This window comes from Brassica napus, chromosome A3 (assembly GCF_020379485.1).
Source record: "Brassica napus cultivar Da-Ae chromosome A3, Da-Ae, whole genome shotgun sequence".
Classification (NCBI taxonomy): Eukaryota; Viridiplantae; Streptophyta; class Magnoliopsida; order Brassicales; family Brassicaceae; genus Brassica; species Brassica napus.
In genome coordinates, this window is record NC_063436.1 from 6,050,818 (window position 1) to 6,070,810 (window position 19,993).

At 26.4% G+C, this 19,993-nt stretch overlaps 2 protein-coding genes across 2 annotated transcripts; one reads left to right on the forward strand and one right to left on the reverse strand.

Moving 5' to 3' along the window:
* The first annotated feature begins 12,878 nt into the window (after nucleotides 1-12,878).
* LOC106443324 (transcription factor MYB102) lies at nucleotides 12,879-15,279 on the forward strand. Its single transcript, XM_013884896.3, has 3 exons — nucleotides 12,879-13,716; nucleotides 14,106-14,235; nucleotides 14,586-15,279. Exons 1-3 carry the CDS (start codon nucleotides 13,584-13,586, stop codon nucleotides 15,265-15,267), a joined length of 945 nt encoding a protein of 314 aa, XP_013740350.1. The 5' UTR covers nucleotides 12,879-13,583; the 3' UTR covers nucleotides 15,268-15,279.
* A 2,847-nt stretch (nucleotides 15,280-18,126) lies between these two features.
* On the reverse strand, nucleotides 18,127-19,563 carry LOC106443323 (defensin-like protein 69). The gene is made up of 2 exons (XM_013884894.3): nucleotides 18,495-19,563; nucleotides 18,127-18,378 (listed from the first exon to the last, which is right to left on the reverse strand). The coding sequence occupies exons 1-2, from the start codon at nucleotides 18,565-18,567 to the stop codon at nucleotides 18,182-18,184; spliced, it is 270 nt and encodes an 89-aa protein (XP_013740348.1). The 5' UTR covers nucleotides 18,568-19,563; the 3' UTR covers nucleotides 18,127-18,181.
* Nucleotides 19,564-19,993: the final 430 nt, after the last annotated feature.

The following is a 19,993-nucleotide window of genomic DNA, read 5'->3' on the forward strand; positions in this document are numbered from 1 at the left end:
GTAAGCAATGTTAAATTTAATTTAATTAAACTTTGTTTATGCCTTAAATACTTGTATCTTATTGTTTAGTTTTTCATATAAACAATTGTTTACATTTACAACTCATTTGAAGCTTAGTTATGTTTTTAGAATCATTGAGTTCTCATTTCTCGGGCACCCGTCTTTCAAGGCAATATAAAACGTAGAAACCGGTTCTTTACATTTTCTATATCAAACGATAATTTATTCTTTTGGCTAAATAAATTTACGGCTATATAATTTTGGTTTGATAGAGTACCGAAGTTATTTTATCAAGCTGACCAAAGAAACCAATTTTTTACCAAGGAAAAGGTTAAAAAGATTGTTTCGAACAAATTGCAACAGAATTTAGGAAAATGGAATTGCTAACCATGGTCTTTTTGTTGAAACTGATTGTTTAAACGGGTATTTTTTAATTAACCCAAACTATTTTATAATTAAGAAATAATAAGTAAAAAAATACCAAAAAGACAAATATAATGTTGGTCTTCAAACCAGTTCATGAGAACACATTACAAACCAAGTAAAATCAAAGAACAAATATTTTTTAAGAAAACCACAACCCAACGTTTTCTCTAAATCATATCAACCGATCCTTCAATCTGTAAATTTGAGAAACATTACCTCAGCTCAAAGACCTGACTCTTCTGTTTTCCTCCCTTATTTTCATCTATCTTTCCATCATCGTTTGGCGTACAATACAAATAATTTATGTTTTGTCTTGTCATAGCTTATGATCCCTACAACTTCTCAACATATACGGCTTGTATCTCGAGTTCATCATCAACCTTGAAGACAATTCCTTTTTATCTCGGATTTGTCTCTTCAATTCATGGACGGTTTGTTTTCTCATGCTTCCCTCTTAGTTTTGAACATCCAAAGTAAGAAAACCGGCAATCTCAGTCATAAGCATGTAGAATACATAAAGAGAAGATTAAAAAACACTATTGATATATAATTAAGAAGCAACAGAAAGACGTCTTATTAATCAAAAAAATTTAGTTGGGATTTCAAGTATTGTTTCCATACTTACCAATGTTTCACTAGTTTAAAATTATGCATATAAAACATGCGTAAAATGTGCCTGAATATGTTTCTCTTCTTTAATGTGTTAATCGTACTATATATAACATTATTTTAAAATTTCAAAAAGTTTATGTCACATACAAAAAACCATCTATAAAAAATATAGTTCTCTATTTTTAACAAGAAAAATGAAAAATTATAAACATATAAATTTAAATTAAGAAAAAATAACATTGAAAAAATAAGAAGTTAATGTAAAAGAAAAAACCGACAAATAATATTACAAATAAAATAAATTTATAAGATACAATCCGCGCGAAGCGCGGAAAAAATTTCTAGTGTTTGTAATATGTTTTAGTTTCCCTAGATTATGATGAAATACCAAAGATAATAATTTTGAATGCCTCTTAACGTACACACACATGTAATTAAAAAGGTAAACCCAATTTGAGATCAAATTGTGAAAGTAACATTTTTAAAAAAAATCTTCTAATTGAAATTTATTTTATTATATATAACATTTATATTTTGAATAATGAATTATTTCGCATAATGTATAAGTTTTTAAAAAATAAGTTCTTAAATGAAACTTTAAATTTAATATAAATTATTAAATAGTTTTGTATATTAATTTGAAATTCATGTACCATATAGACAACACACCTAGTTTCCAAAAACAAAATCATGATAATTGATTTTATGGTATAACTGACTTTTTAATTGTATATCTGACTTTTTTATTCCACTAATTGTCAAATCAGAGAAGCTAAATTTGACAAGCGCAGAAGAGTATAAATATAGAAATATGAAACATTGGTAAGTGTTTTCTTATCACCAGATACTTAGTATACAAAGGCTGATAACTTTGGCTGATGTCAAACTTCCTCGTTCTTATCCCATGGCAATAACACATCATCCTCATTGTCACAGTCTTCTTCTCCCTCGGCTAGCATCACATCAGGCCCACATACTCTCTCTTCAACAAATCCCCTAATCTCTCTTCTTCACAGCTTTCACATCCCCACCGTCTCCGTTGTTATCTTCCACATCCTAAGATCCGTATCCATCGAGCTTTGCTCTTTATCCTTCTAAAAACCTGAATTTTGCTATAGCTTTACATCTCCTCCGTCGAGTTCATTCACTTCCTTCCCGTAGTAATCGCCAGCCCCGGCGAAAGACGTAGGCCACTTGTAGATCCAAGGAGGGATTGGGTTTAGGGTTCTGGTGACCCAATCAAGGGTTGTTATGGCTCCGTTTGTTGATGCTACGCTCGCTAAATAAAAAACTAAAGAGAATGGCTGAGAATCCACCTACTACAATGGCTACAACCTAGTGGAAATAGAGTGGCGTTCAAAAGGATGATGCTCAAGGGATGAAGCCTTTCCTATTTATAAGTAGAGATACACCGCCTGGATGATACAAAAGAATCATTGAATGAGTCGAATCAATGCAACTTCTAACGCCTCCGTGAAGAAGAAGCACAAACGATGAATCCTGGAACGGTGTCTTTTCGTCTACAAAGCGAAGGCTCCTAATTGGCCAATATTCTCTTAGGTTTCAGCCCACAATAACTTTATTCAAAGCCTAAAAATCAACAAACGTGTAAATCCATCAGAACCAAAAACACAACACAATGAATTTTAAAAAAGATACGTGTCAGCTCGAGGTTACTCGATTTTATGACCTGGATGCTGAGGTGGCGCAACAGGAGGGATACAAACCCTACTTTATATATAAAGACTAGGGATTAACCCGGGCTACGCCCGGGATTTTTATTTTTTTCTAATTTAAGTTGTTAATTTATTTATATTTAGGTTATGATATATATTTATATAAATGTTAAGATGCATGTCATAATTAAAATTTATTTTTAAATTTTAACATGTTAAATTAACATATTTTTTACTATTTAAATATTTTTTGTAATTTTGTTGGCTATCTAATTATCATATTTAGCAAAACTATCTCTTGAGTGTTAACATAAATGTTTTAGATATTAAATTAAACTGTAGAGTATTTTCGGATCGACCACATGCTCAACAATCAATCGATCCGTAAAAAGATGGTCGATCTCCTTGGCCAGGTAAGTACAATTTTAGCAAAAATATCTTTGATTTTCAGATATTAAGTATATAACTATTATTTTAAATATTGTTTTAATTGTATTTTTTGATCAAATTATTGTATTATAATGTTTATGTAAATATTTTTGTGATATTTGAATTTGTGTTGTTCGTATACTTAATCTAGATGATATTGATGTTTAACAATTTATTGTTTTCTGGAAATAGAAAATAATGATATATCAAAACGTATCTAATACTTGTTAAATGATAGTATAATGTAAATTATATCCATTATTTGAAAATAACCATTTGTTGTTTTTTATTTTCTTTTTTAAATCAGAAATTATTTTTATTTAAAAACATTATTCATATATAATATAATAGTTTAAGTTTGGAAGATTAATCTATATATATAAATTATGTATATTTTTTAAAAAATAATTTAAGATATTATATATTGAGTAACTGAGTAAAAGCTGAATTTCTTATCTTGAAAATCAAATATTTATATTTTTGTCTTCATGTTATACTCACCAATCCATCATTGATATTTATAACTCAGTATGTTTTTAAAATAACTTAGTTTTAAGTAATAAACGAATTTAATAATTAAATTCATCACCTATAATGTTATATAAACTATATTTGAAAACTCTCTAAAATTATATTTTAAGCATAATATTACTATTATTTAATTTAAGTTATTTTAAGCATAATATATGCTAAACTAACTTCAATTATATTTACAATAGGACCATCCTAAACCTGTTAATAAACCAAAAACAATACTAAACCAACATGAACCAATACCTGATTCGGCGTGGAATGAAGTGTTTCGGGATAAATGCTTGAATGGTTATTAACTGTAATAGTTTGATCATGAAATAGTTAGTATGAATATTAACAATAAAATGATGGATTAGATTAATTTAAATTTGTAAGAATACCTTTGAGTCTATGAAAAGCAATTCAATTCCCATGAATAAGTTTGGCTTTTGGAAGTTGTGGGTTTCCCAACAATGAATTCACCTAACAAAAAGTTCGTTGTTATAAAAAATCTCCTTCAAAGTCATTAAGGGTTTTTGAGACGGCAATAGTTGATGGTAGAACCATTTTTTTGCTCGAGTGCTTTGAAGTTTTCCTTGATAGTGTGAGGTTGATATTGATGGAATAATGAGTTTTATATGGACTTTCTTGACTCCCTCTGTTTCAAAATACATGAAGTTTTAGGTTGGGACACAAATATTAAAAAACTTGTTTTTTATCTAAAAAGTATCACTAAAATATAAATTAAAAATTATTCAACCAATCACAAAACATACTACAAAATATAATTGGTTACACAGTTTTTGATAAAGTTAAAAGATACCTTGAAATATGAAAACATCATCTATTTTGAAACATCAAAAACTCTCTAAAACATCATCTATTTTGAAACGGAGGGAGTACATTTTAATTTTTGTTTTGTTTAATGTGGTATTTTCATTTTTATATAATTTACTACCATTTTAAGATATATGTACATTTAAGATAGATGTTTAAATCTTAATGTATTTTTTCTATTTTTTTTAAATGTTTATTTCCATTTCTTATATTTTTTATTTACGTAATATCTATATTTTATATTTTAAAATAGATATTTAAATCTTAATGTACTTTTTCCTTTTTTTGTAAATTGTGTATTTACTTATATTATATATTTTACATTTTAAGATAGATGTTTAATGCTTAATGAACTTTTTCCATTTTTTTTAGAAAAATTATGTATTTACTTATTATTATATATATAATTCATATATTATAGATTTAAATATTTACTTATTATTTATTTTCCTGTATATGTATTTCCATTTCTTGTACTTTTTATTTACTTAATATCTTTATTTTACTTTTAAAGATAGATGTTAAAATCTTAATGTACGTTTTCCATTTTTAAAAAAAGTATATTTCTATTTGTTATACTTTCTATTTACGTAATATCTATATTTTAAATTTTAAGATATATTTTTAAATCTTAATGTAATTTTCCATTTTTTAAATTGGGTATTTACTTATATTATATATTTACTTATTATTTATTTTTATTTATATTGTGTAATTCTATTTCTTATACTTTCTATTTACTAATAATTTTATATTTTAAGATAGATTTACATTTTAAGATAGATGTTTAAATACTAATGTACTTTTTTTTATTTTTTTTTAAATTGTGTATTTCCTTTTGTTATATTTTCTATTTGCGTAATATCTATATTTTATATTTTAAGATAGATGTTTAAATCTTAATATAATTTTTTCCATTGTTTTTAAGTTGTGTATTTCTTTATCTTATACTTTCTATTTACTTAGTATCTATATTTTACATTTTAAGATAGATGTTTAATATTTAATGTACTCTTTCCATTTTTTTAAAATTGTGCATTTACTTATTATTGTATATATAATTCGTATATTTATATATTTATAATATTTACTTATTATTTATTTTTCTATATATTATGTATTTCTCTTTCTTATACTTTATATTTTATTAATATCTATATTTTATATTTTAAGATAGATGTTTAAATCTTAATGTATTTTTTCATTTTTAATGTAAAACGGCAATGTTTTATAGAAAAACTTGGACAAATAGTCAAATAGTTATATTTATGTTTTTTTTTATAAAATGGTAATGTTACATTATGGAGATAAACTGTTTTTTTTTAGTGAAAAATAGTAATTTTACATATGTTTAATGTAGTTTTTCCATTTTTTTCATGTTGTATGTTTACATATTATTTTTATTTTTAAATGTAAAATGGTAATCATACATATGTTTAATGTAGTATTTCCATTTTTTATGATGTATGTTTACATATTATTTATTATTTTCGAAATTATATATAATGTTTTTTTTTACAAAATAGTAATGTTACATTATGCAGATAAGCCGTCTTTTTTTAGTGAAAGATGGTAATCTTACATATGTTTAATGTTTACATATTATTTTTTTAAAATAAAAATGTAAAATGGTAATCTTACATATGTTTAATGTAGTATTTCCATTTTTTATGTTGTATGTTTACATATATTTATTATTTTTGAAATTATATATAATGTTTTTTTTTTTTATAAAACGGTAATGTTACATTATGAAGATAATCCGTCTTTTTTTAAGTGAAAAATGGTAGTCTTACATATGTTTAATGTAGTTTTTCTATTTTTTATGCTGTATGTTTACATGTTATTTATAATTTTTGAAAATTAGTAATATTAAAATATAAAACTATATTTTATGCCACGTGTCATCTTTCGGGAGAAGTTTTTTTTGCTGATGTGGACGCTCTATGGAGCTTCAAAAGGTCCCTTTTATTAGTAAGGATTCGGTGGAAGACCTATCGATCATTTATAACCAAGAGAATGCTTTTTTTTTTAACAACCAAAACTCCAAAAGAACGCTTTATCGGTCATTCTAACCAAAAAATATATCAATCAATAAGAACTTATATTTTATCTTTTACTTTGTTAAAATGTTTTTCAAAATTTTAATTTTTTTTATTCGATAATATTTGGCGGATTGAAGCCTAACCGACTAATTCTCTGAAAATCTATCTATTGACGCTAAATAAATTTGGTTGTTCGTAACGAAAATTATGTCATTTAACCACACGAATAAATATATTTGAGATAGTAGATTTCGAATCCTAATTGCTTACCACCTACATCTATAAAAGTATCATTTTATTTTGTATCTATGAAAAAAATATTTTTTTTTATCTTGCATTTATGGAAAATCTTCATAAAGAATTTTTTTTCAGAAAATATTAACCAATAATAACAGTTTCATAATTTAAAATTTTAAAAACAATTATAGTTTCAACGTTTGGATTCTAAATTGATTTAGGATAATTAGATTGATTTAAACAAGAAAAACAAAAATCCATAAATATATTTGTATACAAAATATTAATTTAAACACACATAATTAAAGGTATATTGTTGGAAAAGTAAATTTTTTGCTATATATAAAAATGAACCATATGATACTGTAGTTGGAAAGAATATGTGGTACAAACAAAAGTTGGAAAGAATATAAAATGTAGCTACATACAGGCGTGGGCTTCATACCACACACAAATTTCTAGTTATAAAATGTGATATGCTCATTATCGAATATACAATTATATATGAAATTTCCAAAAGATAAATATACACTAATTTGATATTATTGCGATTATTACGTGTTTGTAGATACAATATCATAAAAGTTACCCTCATATATGTCAGATCTGGCAAAATAGATTTATAAGTAACATTTTTTGTAGAATATATTTTGAATAAGGATGATGAAAAATATTGCATGAAGACTTTTTTTGTGGGTTCTTACAAAACAGGTAATATTTGTATTTTTTTCATTCCGATCGTTTTCACTTATAATAGTAGAGCGTATTCTAGAATGAACTTAAATGTCCCTTGTCTTTATATGGAGGATTAAGACTTCCCACAATTAAAAATTTGAGAAAGAAAGACATGCAAGCAATGATGTAATGAAGTTTGAAAAATCTCAAATGAAAGACGAGAAAAGAAAACTTTTATTATTTGAATTTAAATTAGACTTAATTTCTTATGGAAAACTGAATGGAAGATGGTAGCTGATTAACGAATTGACATACGAAAAGACTTGAAAATTGATAGTTTGTTGTATGATAAGACTTGCATAATTGATAGTCGCAAATTTTAAAGAGACCAAATATATTTTGAAACAAGAAGCCACATTATAGTTTTCTAAAATTGATTATATTAATGATACTAAGAAGCCACATTATTTTGAAACTGATTTAATATTGGTTTGTTGGGACAATCAGGCAATAACATTATCTACCAATAGTAGCGTCTAGTATATCTTTTAGTTGAGAAATTAAATATTATTTGACCAGATTAACATGAAATTTTGTCGTCTCACTAATTATTATCATTATTCTTTGAACTCTGGTAGGGATCTAAAATTCTAAATAATTTCGTTTTTCGTACAAACTTCTCCAAATACGATCAAGTAGTAACAAATTACTTTAATTTCAAGTTACAAAAAAAGAAGAAGATTACTTTAATTTTATAAATCTATTTAGTAAGTTTATATAGTAAAAAACAAAGAGTTTGAATCGAAACCTAAATAAATTTATAATGAATGAGAAATGCGGAAGAGCCAATTTTTTAAAAGGCTTATTTGCCAAATAACCAAAAAGAAAATAAAAATTAGATTTTGAAAGAAATAGTAGAGAGAGATAGGAAGAGAAAGTAGGAGAGAGGGAGGAATTTTGGTTAGTTAGTGTATTTGAATTTTTTCATGTATATAAGATGCAATTTCCCTTTTTTAAATACCGGTTTTAACATCATTATAATTAATGTTAAAAAAACATCATTATAATTAAATTTTCAAATCCTGGTATCTCAATCTAGAGATCGAATCATTCAACCAGTATATTAAGAACCGATTGACGTCTTCTGCATATATAATGGACTTTTTTACCCAAAAATATATAATGGACTTTTTTTTTAACATAAATAACGGACTTGTTCTTGAAAAAGCTTTGAAAAAGCTTTGTATTTTGCCGGTTCTATAAACTTATAGTAAAGCGACTGTTTTCTCAAAAACTTTCTAAGCATTTTATTATCGACGCACAAAACCAAACTACTTCTCAAAGGCTTAGTACTTGCAGGTTATATAACTTATACGCCACCTATTTCATATTAAGTGTTATTTTAAATTTTAAATTATTTTATTTTATATTTTCAATGCATTTATTTTATGAATTTTCTAATTTATCTTTAAGCTTTTAAATTATTAGTTAACAAAACAAAACAAAATAATATATTAAGTAGAAGTAAAACAGAAAATTAATGGTTTGTTTATCTGTGAAAAAAATTAAAATGATAATTTTGTGAAACAAAAGAAAAAATAAACAATATTAACAGTTTGTAAAATAATATTTACAGTGGAATCAAAACGTTTATATCAATTAAATATTAACTACTCTTTCTGTTTCAAAAAATACGTGTTTTAGAGAAAAAATGTTTTTAAAAAAAATACTTTTTTAATATTTTGATGCATTTTTTCAATTAATAATAGCTAATTGTAAATTACATAAAAATTAATTAATTTATTGGTTTAAAACTATAAAAAATAGATAATCATAAAAATTATGCACTTAATACTGCAATTTAATATGTTTTATTAGATGAGGTCTGGACTCCAACATCACTTGTGACTATTTTCCAGCTCTTCGACATTGTCGTGAAGACTTTACCGACGCATTCAAGCAACGTCTCGAATTCGCTGTCATCTTCTTTTGAAGACCTATCTTATTTAGTTTATTTATATGTTGTAGTTTATGCTTATTGCCAAAAAGGATGGATAATTCTCCTTTTCCTTGTATTGAACAAGATAAAGATTGAATGAAAGTTAGTTGTCGTTTTTGATTTGTGTATACAGATTAAAGAAATACTTAATTTTATATTTTTTAACATAAAAACACAATTACGTATACGTCTAACCATATTTCAACCAACATAAAAGTAAATTACAAAATAAAATTAATAAATTTGGTATTGAAAGTCGAAAACGACACTTATTTTGTAGCGAAAAAATTTCTCTACAACGACGCTTAATATGAAACGGATGGAGTATCATTTTAAATCAGAGAGAATCTATATTATTAAAACTGAAGTACATTTTGGTACTGTTTGGGAATTTAAATAGTAGATTAAATGAAAGTTGTTTGAAAACAAGGATAACATATTAAATGTTTTTTTTTATTTACATATTTAGTCACTGTATTTTTTTCTCATTTACAGATTAAATGAGAATTGTTTGGAAACACGGATATAAGATTACTTTTTTTTTTTATTTACACATTTAGGCATTACATTTCTTTCTTATTTATAAATCTGTCACTTTATTTAAAATCAAAAAATTAAATTAATTACAATGAATTGTTATTTCTTTTTGCTGAAAATAAAAACACAAACTATAATATATAGTATATATTAATCTGCTGCAATACAATTTTCAAGAAAACAAAATATCATAAAATTAATAATAATTCAAAAAAACCTACTGTAAAAATTAAATTATTTTTAAATAAATAAACAAAAAAATCAATAGGTTAATATATAAATATTACAATTACATCAAATTGCATCAAGTTATAAAATTATAAATATAATATTACGTACAGATAAAAAATTATTATCAAACATCTATATTATAATATATTCTACTCTAAATATATTTTACAAAACATAAAAATATAAATGGACATTTTATAAAATCAATGGTTTATAAATTTACATTGAATGCAAGTTAAATCTAACATCCGCACGGAGATCTAGTATTTATTAATACAGATTGGTGAACTGTCTTGAATATTTCATATTTCGCATTGAAATTTAATTCTCTCAATTTAATAGCAAGTTATTAACATATAATCCAATATTGAAGTGTTCCGAATATTTCATTTTTCACCTTTTTAACAGATAATCCAGTGTTACTGGGAAAAATATTCAGTTAATGATACCGGCGGTATTACTGTATCAGCAAGTTAGCTCTCACTCACTTTCAGACACATTTATAATAGTATAGTTGTCATTTAATTACACACTCGTGTATTTTGACTGGAACTATTGCTTGTTCCTTACGTTTGTTGCACTACAACGACCTTTGTCGTTAATTCACGTAACTAGGTAAAAACAAAAGTACACGTCTTTTTTGAAAACTGGCCTAACAAAAGTAAATGTCTTAGATTATCAGTTATATGCATGCTGTGTAATAGAATTGCTAGTCATATATATATAAAAAATTATCATTTTTTACTATTATTTCCACTTAATAGATTATATAAGAATAAAAAATACCATTTTCGAACTTTTATAGAAGACAATTATGATGAAAATAAATTATATATATATATATACATATTCTATTATAAATAATTTCCTTTACTAATATTACGAACAATCTTTCTATTTTCGTTTTATGTTATTAACACTCTTTTAAACCAAATGAATTGGCCTATTTGCAAAATTATTAGAATATTTAATAAATAAATAAGATATCACATCTTCAAATTTTGCTGAAAGATAATTATTTTTAAAAGGATTTAAATTACATGGTATATTTTTGCTTTACAAAATATTCAAGTATATGAGTTCAGAAAACTTTTAATTATTAATTTTTTTTTTTGTAGAATGTCGTACTCAAATAAATTGTTGAATCAAAATTGAATAAATAAACAGACTCAATTCTGGCTGAATAGGAAATCTAAACTGAATTTCAACAGTTTTAGTCCATAACGATACAATAATTTCAAATTTTATCAATAAAGAAAACTTCAAAAAGTCATGTCAGTTCCATTTAGTTTTTTTTTTAAACATTTTCCTTGTTTTTAATATTCCTGTTAATAAATTTTTTAGTTGTGTTTTCTTTTATCCAAATAACATAAATAATAAGAGGGAACTGTTTATAAACACTAAAAACGAAAATATATTTTATATAGAATGTGATTTCATAAAATCTTCAAATTAAGAAAATAAATAATATTCTCTTTAAAACTTAATTTAAGCAACATAAAATATATTTCCAAAGTAATAAATATTTTTTATATCTATCTATTTTCTTTGATGAAATTTGTTTTTTATATAATGTGATTTCAATGGAAAAGAAAGTTAAAAAATAAGCTGATATTAATTAAGAAAATTATTTAAAATATTACAAAATATACTTAAACGTCTAAGATGAAGAACTGAACTAATGTGATAAATTAAACTTATTCAATTTAGCTTTATTAGAATATTAAAATAATTATACTTCAATTTGAATTTGAAAAAATATGTAACTCAACATTCTCACAAAATGAGTAATTCAACAAGTTTAATTTCTTCTATCTGAAATAAAAGAATTAACAAAATAAAATATATATTTTTATAATAATATTTTACTTATTTTATAGATATAAATTATTAAATCAAAACATATTAGTTTTAAAAAATTATTAACCAATTTTCACAATTTAGTTCTTTTATAAAATTATATATAGGGATGAGATTTGAAAAATATTATCGTTACATTTATTTATACAGTTTTGAGTCAAACACTTTAGTTAATTTGTTATTTTATTCTTAAAATAATAAATATTAAATTATACATAATTTTAATATAATATATTTACATATCTAAGACAACAACCAAACTAATGCAAGTAAAAAACTAATAAATTTTTTATCTATTTAGAACAAACAATATTATATTTGAATTCAGAGAAGTAAATGCAATCCAATATATCCAAGTGATAACCAAACCGACTAAATATTACATATCTAAAATTATATTTCTAATTAAAATAAGATAGTATTATAAAATAAATTAAAATTAAAACTAAAATATCAATCACTTAGTACAATATATTTAATTTATAAATATTATATATGTGCATGGGTACATGATTACCACCTAGTATAGTTTCGTATTGTATGCATCTATGTATATGATCAATATAAAATGTACTAACAATAAATTGATTTTGTGGTTAAACTCTTTGGTTAACTTCAATATAACAATCAGAGATTTTAGCAACAAAAAAAAACATAAAAATCAGAGATCATAGATTTGATTCACTGGAAGGATTTTTTTTTTTGAGCAGCTAAGCAATTTTCTCTTTAAAAAGAGAAATTATATAGTTTGGGTTTGCCGAGACATGCGCAATTCGCTTATGAGCCTAGAATTTTATAATCACAAAAATATAATAAATGTAATCATTTTTTTGACAAAATAATAAATGTTATCATGCCTACAATATGTTTCATTTTCGTCTCTAGTAATATTATAACTACACATCGATATGCGTATTGCTATTTAAGTAAAACTAATTTATGATATAGGGATGTCTGTGACTGATGGTGAACAGTGCACGCAACAGAGTTATCTTGCATTTACCGGAAAAAAAAAACAGTTCTATCTTGCTAACTGTTTGATGATTTGAGACAAAGAGACCAAAACAAATTAGAACCTTCCCAATTTATATCATCACACATCCACATAGACCATTGAGATTTTGCCAAGTGCATGTTATCGCTTCATCAGAATTAAGCCATTAACAAAGATGGTTTAATCTCATATTTTTTGTTTGTTTTGTCTGTTTGGTCAGAGAGCTTTGTTGTTAACGTCTTAAAAAAAAGTTACACACCTAATTTTTTTTGTCAACAAAATAAGCTGTTCTTTTCTGCTTCTTTTTTCTCCGTATATCATCAAGAAAAGACACGTATTTAGATGGATAATGGAAGGGCGGTACCGAATCACCTTGACTTGACTTTGCGTATACCACATATATATACATACATATTCATGAAAGAAACATATTTTCTTTGTAATCAAGTTCTCAAACTATTAGCTCCTTTTATTTTTTTCTAGCTTCCTCAACAAATAACATTTCTAAAGAGATGGGAAAATCTTCAAGCTCGGAAGAAAGTGAAGTGAAGAAAGGACCATGGACTCCAGAGGAAGACGAGAAACTCGTCAGCTATATACAGGCGCACGGTCCCGGTAAATGGCGAACCCTTCCCAAAAACGCCGGTAAGTTACTACCACTTTAGTTATAAGAATCTAGCTACCACCCTTAATATATATACGTACGCACAAACCCTAGCTAAGATCTATAGCCTACGATTGTGTTCTTGCGTTTTGTGTTCACGCTTGTGGTCTAAAATTTACGAATAATCATTAGCATTTTATCATGTTAAGTGTCAACACATGCGCATGTAAACATACGCGCAAACCGTAGCTAAATCCTCTAAGCTACAATCATTTTCTTGCGTTTTATGTTTACATTAACACTTGTCCTTAAAATTTAATAATTATAATAATAAAGATTAGTATGTTACATCATATGAATGTCTACGTTAGTATTACCTTTAAATTAATCATGGTTCTATTTCCATTTTCTTGTTGTAAATCTTGAAAAGGGTTAAAAAGATGCGGGAAGAGTTGTAGGTTGCGATGGACGAACTATCTAAGACCCGATATTAAGAGAGGAGAGTTCTCTCTTCAAGAGGAAGAGACTATCATTCAACTCCATCGTCTTCTTGGAAACAAGTTAGTCTTTCTTCAAATTTTTTTTTCATCTCATTTTAGTTTATAATTATTTAGTGATTATCGTGTGTAAATATTATTTAAACTAAACAAGTGACATAGTTTTCCACTACTACACCTACTTCGTTGGACTTCCATGTCCTTTATTTTTCTGAAAAAAATACTAGTTGCATATTTTATGTAATTCAACTAAAAGACAAGAACATAAGCACTATACCAAAGTCAAATGTCTAAAGTTAAGCTTGCGATCTAGAACTGTTTACGAAACCAATCCATATCTTAGCAAGTCAAAACTTTTTCATTCCATTATATTTTAAAAATCTAACTTGTTTTTTTTTCTCCTCTGTGTGTAGATGGTCTGCCATTGCTATTCACTTGCCAGGAAGAACAGATAACGAGATAAAAAATTATTGGAACACTCACATAAAAAAGAAACTCTTACGAATGGGGATTGATCCGGTGACTCATTGTCCCCGGATTAATCTTCTTCAACTTTCCTCGTTTCTCACCTCATCTCTCTTCAAATCTATGTCACAACCAATGAACATTCCGTTTGGTCTCGCTAATCCAAGTATTAATCACGAACTCTTGCATCAACTCAATACCTCTCTCAGCAATGTTCAAACCGAATCATACCAACCTCACCAAGCAAACCAACAGCTTCAAAACGACCACCAAACCAGTTTCACCGGTTTGCTCAACTCAACACCACCGGTTCAATGGCAAAACAATGGAGAATGCTTGGAAAATTATCTCAATTACACCGGTTCTGGTGACCAATCTATTAACCAGGCCCCTCTAACGGGAAACTACTCATCGGCCTTTAATGACGGTGAGAATTATAAGGTCGGGTGGAATTTCAGTTCTTCAATGCTACCGGGAACTTCGTCTAGCAGCTCGACTCCGTTGAATTCATCTTCCACGGCTTTTATCAATGTTGGAAGCGAAGATGACAAAGAGAGTTACGGAAGCGACATGTTGATGTTTCATCATCATCATCATCATCATGATAATAATGCTTTGAATCTATCATAATATGTTACTTCTTCTTCTTGATCCTACTTGTTTTTTTTTTTTATTGAGGTTTGTAATTGTGTTACATATTTGAAGAATTTGATCTTTTTTTTTATCTTAGATACGTTATGCTTTAATTTTTCTTCTAGTATCTTATAAAAAAATAGTCCGAAGAATTTTACGCTTGTTTACTCTCAAAAGGTCAGAAGATGTATTTTATCTGAAAGAATGTAAATTTTTTTTCCATTTGAACAAATCATCTTGAATTTTGATAGTTAAGAATACAGTTAATGTAGCAGGACAAAAAAATGATTAGATGTAACTGGTCCTTTACTTATAAAAGGTTAGTTATCAACTTATCATGCATTCTTTCGATAATTTAATATATATATATATATATAAGGAAAAAAAGAAAAAGAAATGATAAACTTGTATTCCCGTGCATAATGTCCAATACAGCTTTAAGATAGCTTTCAATAGTGATCAATTAAAAGTAAATGTGTATGAGAAATTAAATTATGAGATCTATAGTCAACGTTGCGCGAGACACCAGACCCCAATTATAAATCTGTTCATACAGAGTTGTATGAGATGTATAGTCAATCTTTGTTCCATCAATTATTATTCAAGTTGCATCTATTACTTAACATTAAAGGCATAACTTAAGGAAAAAATGACTGCTAACTACAGAAACGAAACATCAACCACATGGTCACACAGCTGACAAATTTATTGTATCAAAACTACACAAACTATATGATTCATATGATAACATCCATAAACTATTATATGTTATAAGGCTAACACCACCAATATAATTTTAATGGCTTAAAATGTGTTGGACTTGGAATCCAACAACTTCTAATGATGTTTTGACATTTTCTCATATGTTATTGCTTCTATAACTTTGCATTTGAATGCTTGATCGGTGTATTTATTTTGTTTTTGATCTTCTATATGCCTTATAAGTGCTAAACCAGCTTGCACTTCCATAGAACCAAATCATAAGCTCGCATATGACGATACTCCATTTATTTTGGATCCGACATTTTACAGGCGATTGGTGGTCGTCTTGCGTACTTGTATATAAGATATAACTTTTGTCAATAGGAAAGTTTCTCTAAAATGATTTTTTAATTATTTATTTATATTTATATATGTATTGAGTAAAGGTATAAGAATTTTTACCTCTTTAGTAAAACCTCTTTTAGTAATTTTGTTTATTGTATGCTCTTTGATATAAAAATAAACTCATTTGCCCCTAAAAAGTCTCATCTTCCGCTACATAGGTCCTGTTCGTTTGTACATCTGGAAGATGCATCCAGATGGTCCATCTAGATGTCTTATCCAGATGTTTCATTTGGGTGTTGTTCGTTTCTTCATTTCGTCCATGCATCCATATGAATCATTTGAATACAGCTATGTTGATTTTTTTAACTTGCATCTGCATCCAAGTGAACTTGTTAATAAAATGACAAAAATATTTTTTTTTATGTTTCGGCGAAAAAAAGCATTTTTTCGGTTTTGGCGGAAAATAAGTTTTTATTGGATTGGCGGAAAATACGTTTTTGCAGTTTTGGCGAGAAAAGTACATTTTGCGGTTTTGGCAGAAAATGTGTTTTGACGAAAAGTACATTTTGCGGGTTTGACATAATTTTTTTTTCGCGATTTTGGAGGGAAAATGCATTTTGCGGTTTTGGCGGAAAATGTGCATTTTTGCGTTTTTGACGGAAAAAAGTGCATTTTTGCGTTTTTGGCGGAAAATGTATTTTTTTGCGATTCATTTTCCGGTTTTAGCGGGAAATATGTTTTTCCGGTTTTGGCGGGACAATGGGGTTTTTTTCGGTTTCGGCGGGAAAATAATTTTTCTGGTTTTGGCGAAAAAATGCATTTTTCCGGTTTTCACAGGAAAGTTGTGTTTTTCCGGGTTAGGTGTAAATATGCTTTTTACGGTTTGGCCGGAAAATGCTTTTAGGGGGATTTGGCGGGAATACGCGTTTTTGGGTTTTGGCGGGAAAATGCATTATTTCGGTTTTAGCGGGAAAATGCGTTTTTCCGGTTTATCCGAAAAGTGTGGTTTTACTGATTTGAGCGAAAAGTGTGGTTTTACTGATTTGACCGAAAAGTGTATTTTTATGGAAATATGCGTTTTACGTTTTTTGAGAAAAAAAATTTATTTTGCGGTTTTGGCGAAAAAATATATTTTTCAGTTTTTGCGGGAAAATGTATTTTTCGGTTCTGGCGAAAAAATGTATTTGAAGAAAAATAGAATTTATGGTTTGAAAATAATATTTATATTTTCAAAGGTCATTTTTGTCATTTATCATTTTGAACTGAACTAAATGCATTTGCATCCAGATGCACTATCAAGACTTATTGAGTGAGAATTTGAGATGAGTTTTTAAAAATTCAACTGAATGATCTATCTATATGTAACATTATAATGCATAAACGAATATCGATTTGCATCTTAACCCAGATGGATCACCTGGGTGAGCAAACGAACAGCACCATATCCGGTGTTGGTAACGCGCGGTTTTCTAACACATTAGTACACTACCGATGATAATTTCATGTACATCACTGATTATAATTTTCTTAAAATTGTTTGTGAGTACTGCCAACATATGCCAGAAAAGGTTTTCCTATACATCATAGGTAAATATATTACATATCTACATATCCTACTATAAGAAATGAAATTATCACAATATATATATATATATATATATATATATATTGATAATTGTTTGTTTTGCTAAATAACAATAACTATTAGTTCGTATGATGATTATTCTGTCATAAAAAAACTGTTTTAAGAAACGAAAAAAAATGCAATAAGGAGATTATTAAAGTTAGATATTTCTATGAAATTCGAGAAAGAAAATTGTTTTTTATTAAGTATAGATATTATAAAGCAGGACAGATATATTGATCAAAGAGAAGGAGGTGGAAGAATTATAGGGTCGCAACAACAACGATAATAAGGTCGTTTAGAACCTTCAGGGTCAAAGCAACTACCATCTTTATAAAGCAATCCTATACAAAATTTGTTACATTCTGGATTATGAAACGTTGCGTTACATCCCTCGTAACAAGTCGGAGGCACAATTCTCGCGTTTATTCCTATACCTGCAATCATGCAAAGTAATTAAAAAAGAACAAAACACATTAATGAGCAAACAACTTGAGTCTTGATTCTTGAATATGCGACTGATATAACAACCGTAAAATATAAATAGACATACCGGAGAAAAGATCATAGGAGATGGACATTGTAACCACGAGCGCAAATGTAAGCAACAGTTTTGAAGAATCCATTTATAAAATAAGTCTCTCTGGCACTCAACTTTTTAAACTAACCTCTATTCAAGATGTAGGTTTGTGTGATTGAGGATGAAATGATCCATTAATATATGGTTAAATAATACGGTCAACAATAAATTTCTGTGAGTCTGTCCAAGATCTAAGCCTATCCAAATTTTTTTTTGTTTCTTTCAATTTTGTTGATACAATAAATGTGCATCTTGGACTAAAAGATAAAGTCTTCGTTTGCTCATAAGAAATATCTCATTCAAGGAAATAATCCAGCAATATTATGACAAATTTAGAAGGCTGACTAAACATTAGCAAGCTTTTGTATTCAAGCCAAAGTAGTCTTCGTGTATTATGTAAATATGATGAAGTAGTTTGTATGAATTAAGTAAATGGGGAAAATTGCTTTTCTAGTTCGTGTGATTTAAGTAATACAATCTAAGACAATCCTTCTATAGTTCCAAACCCTGTACAGATGAGAAAAAATGATATATAATGCTTAACAGATTTTTCCATTACCTATATAGATATCCGGGACCTCTCGGAAATTTAGTTTACAAAATTTTGTTAAAGAAAATTACAATTTATTATATGATTTCTGAATTTAAATTATATATATATATGTTATAATTAAATTTATGTAAATGGCTTATTAAAATAATTTAATTTATGGAAATTAATTGAACTTACTTTTTGGTTTTTAGGAGAATAATGATCTATATCATTCTAATTTTAAATCCAAATATTCACAAACTAGATAGGAAACTTATTCAATGTGTATTTTTGAGTTTTATTTTTTGATAAATTTTTAACAGAATTTGAAGTATTATTAAAAAAATTAAAATATATATAGCGAATTTTGCAATACAAACAAATATTCTGAAATTTTGTTTAAATATTTTAAAAATTTCTGTTTAAATTTTAGCATTCTGAAAATTTTATTTGCTTTTTGAATTATTGCTAACTATTACTTTTAAAATATTTCATTTAAATATTTTAAATGAAGTATACTTTAAAATTTATTAATATGTGCTATTTTGTGTGTATATTAAGTTATTTAACTTTATTTCTTATTCAGAATAATAATTTAATTATACATATTAGATATATATATATATATATTATAGAATTTTATTATGATATAATATAAAATAAATATTAAAAATTAAAAATTTGATATTGGATAAGAATATTTAATCATATAAAATTAAATATAAAATACGAAAAAAATATATATATTGAACTATATTATGTATTTATAATTAAAATAATATTTTTAATATGCAACCTTATTATATATAACTATATTTTGATCCGCGCTTCGAAAGCGTGGGTTTTTTTGGATGATAAATAAATTTTGATATGAAATAGTATTTTTTGATTGTTGTGTATTAATATGTTACAAAATTGCTTTATATCGATTTAAAAAAAA

Bases quoted from the DNA above. Each gene is read 5' to 3' on its own strand.
- LOC106443324 (XM_013884896.3), top strand. From the start codon at position 13,584: ATGGGAAAATCTTCAAGCTCGGAAGAAAGTGAAGTGAAGAAAGGACCA. The intron at 13,717-14,105 runs GTAAGTTACTAC...AATCTTGAAAAG, and splicing joins AACCCTTCCCAAAAACGCCG to GGTTAAAAAGATGCGGGAAG. The intron at 14,236-14,585 runs GTTAGTCTTTCT...CTCTGTGTGTAG, and splicing joins CATCGTCTTCTTGGAAACAA to ATGGTCTGCCATTGCTATTC.
- LOC106443323 (XM_013884894.3), bottom strand. From the start codon at position 18,567: ATGGATTCTTCAAAACTGTTGCTTACATTTGCGCTCGTGGTTACAATG. The intron at 18,379-18,494 runs GTATGTCTATTT...GCATGATTGCAG, and splicing joins CTCCTATGATCTTTTCTCCG to GTATAGGAATAAACGCGAGA.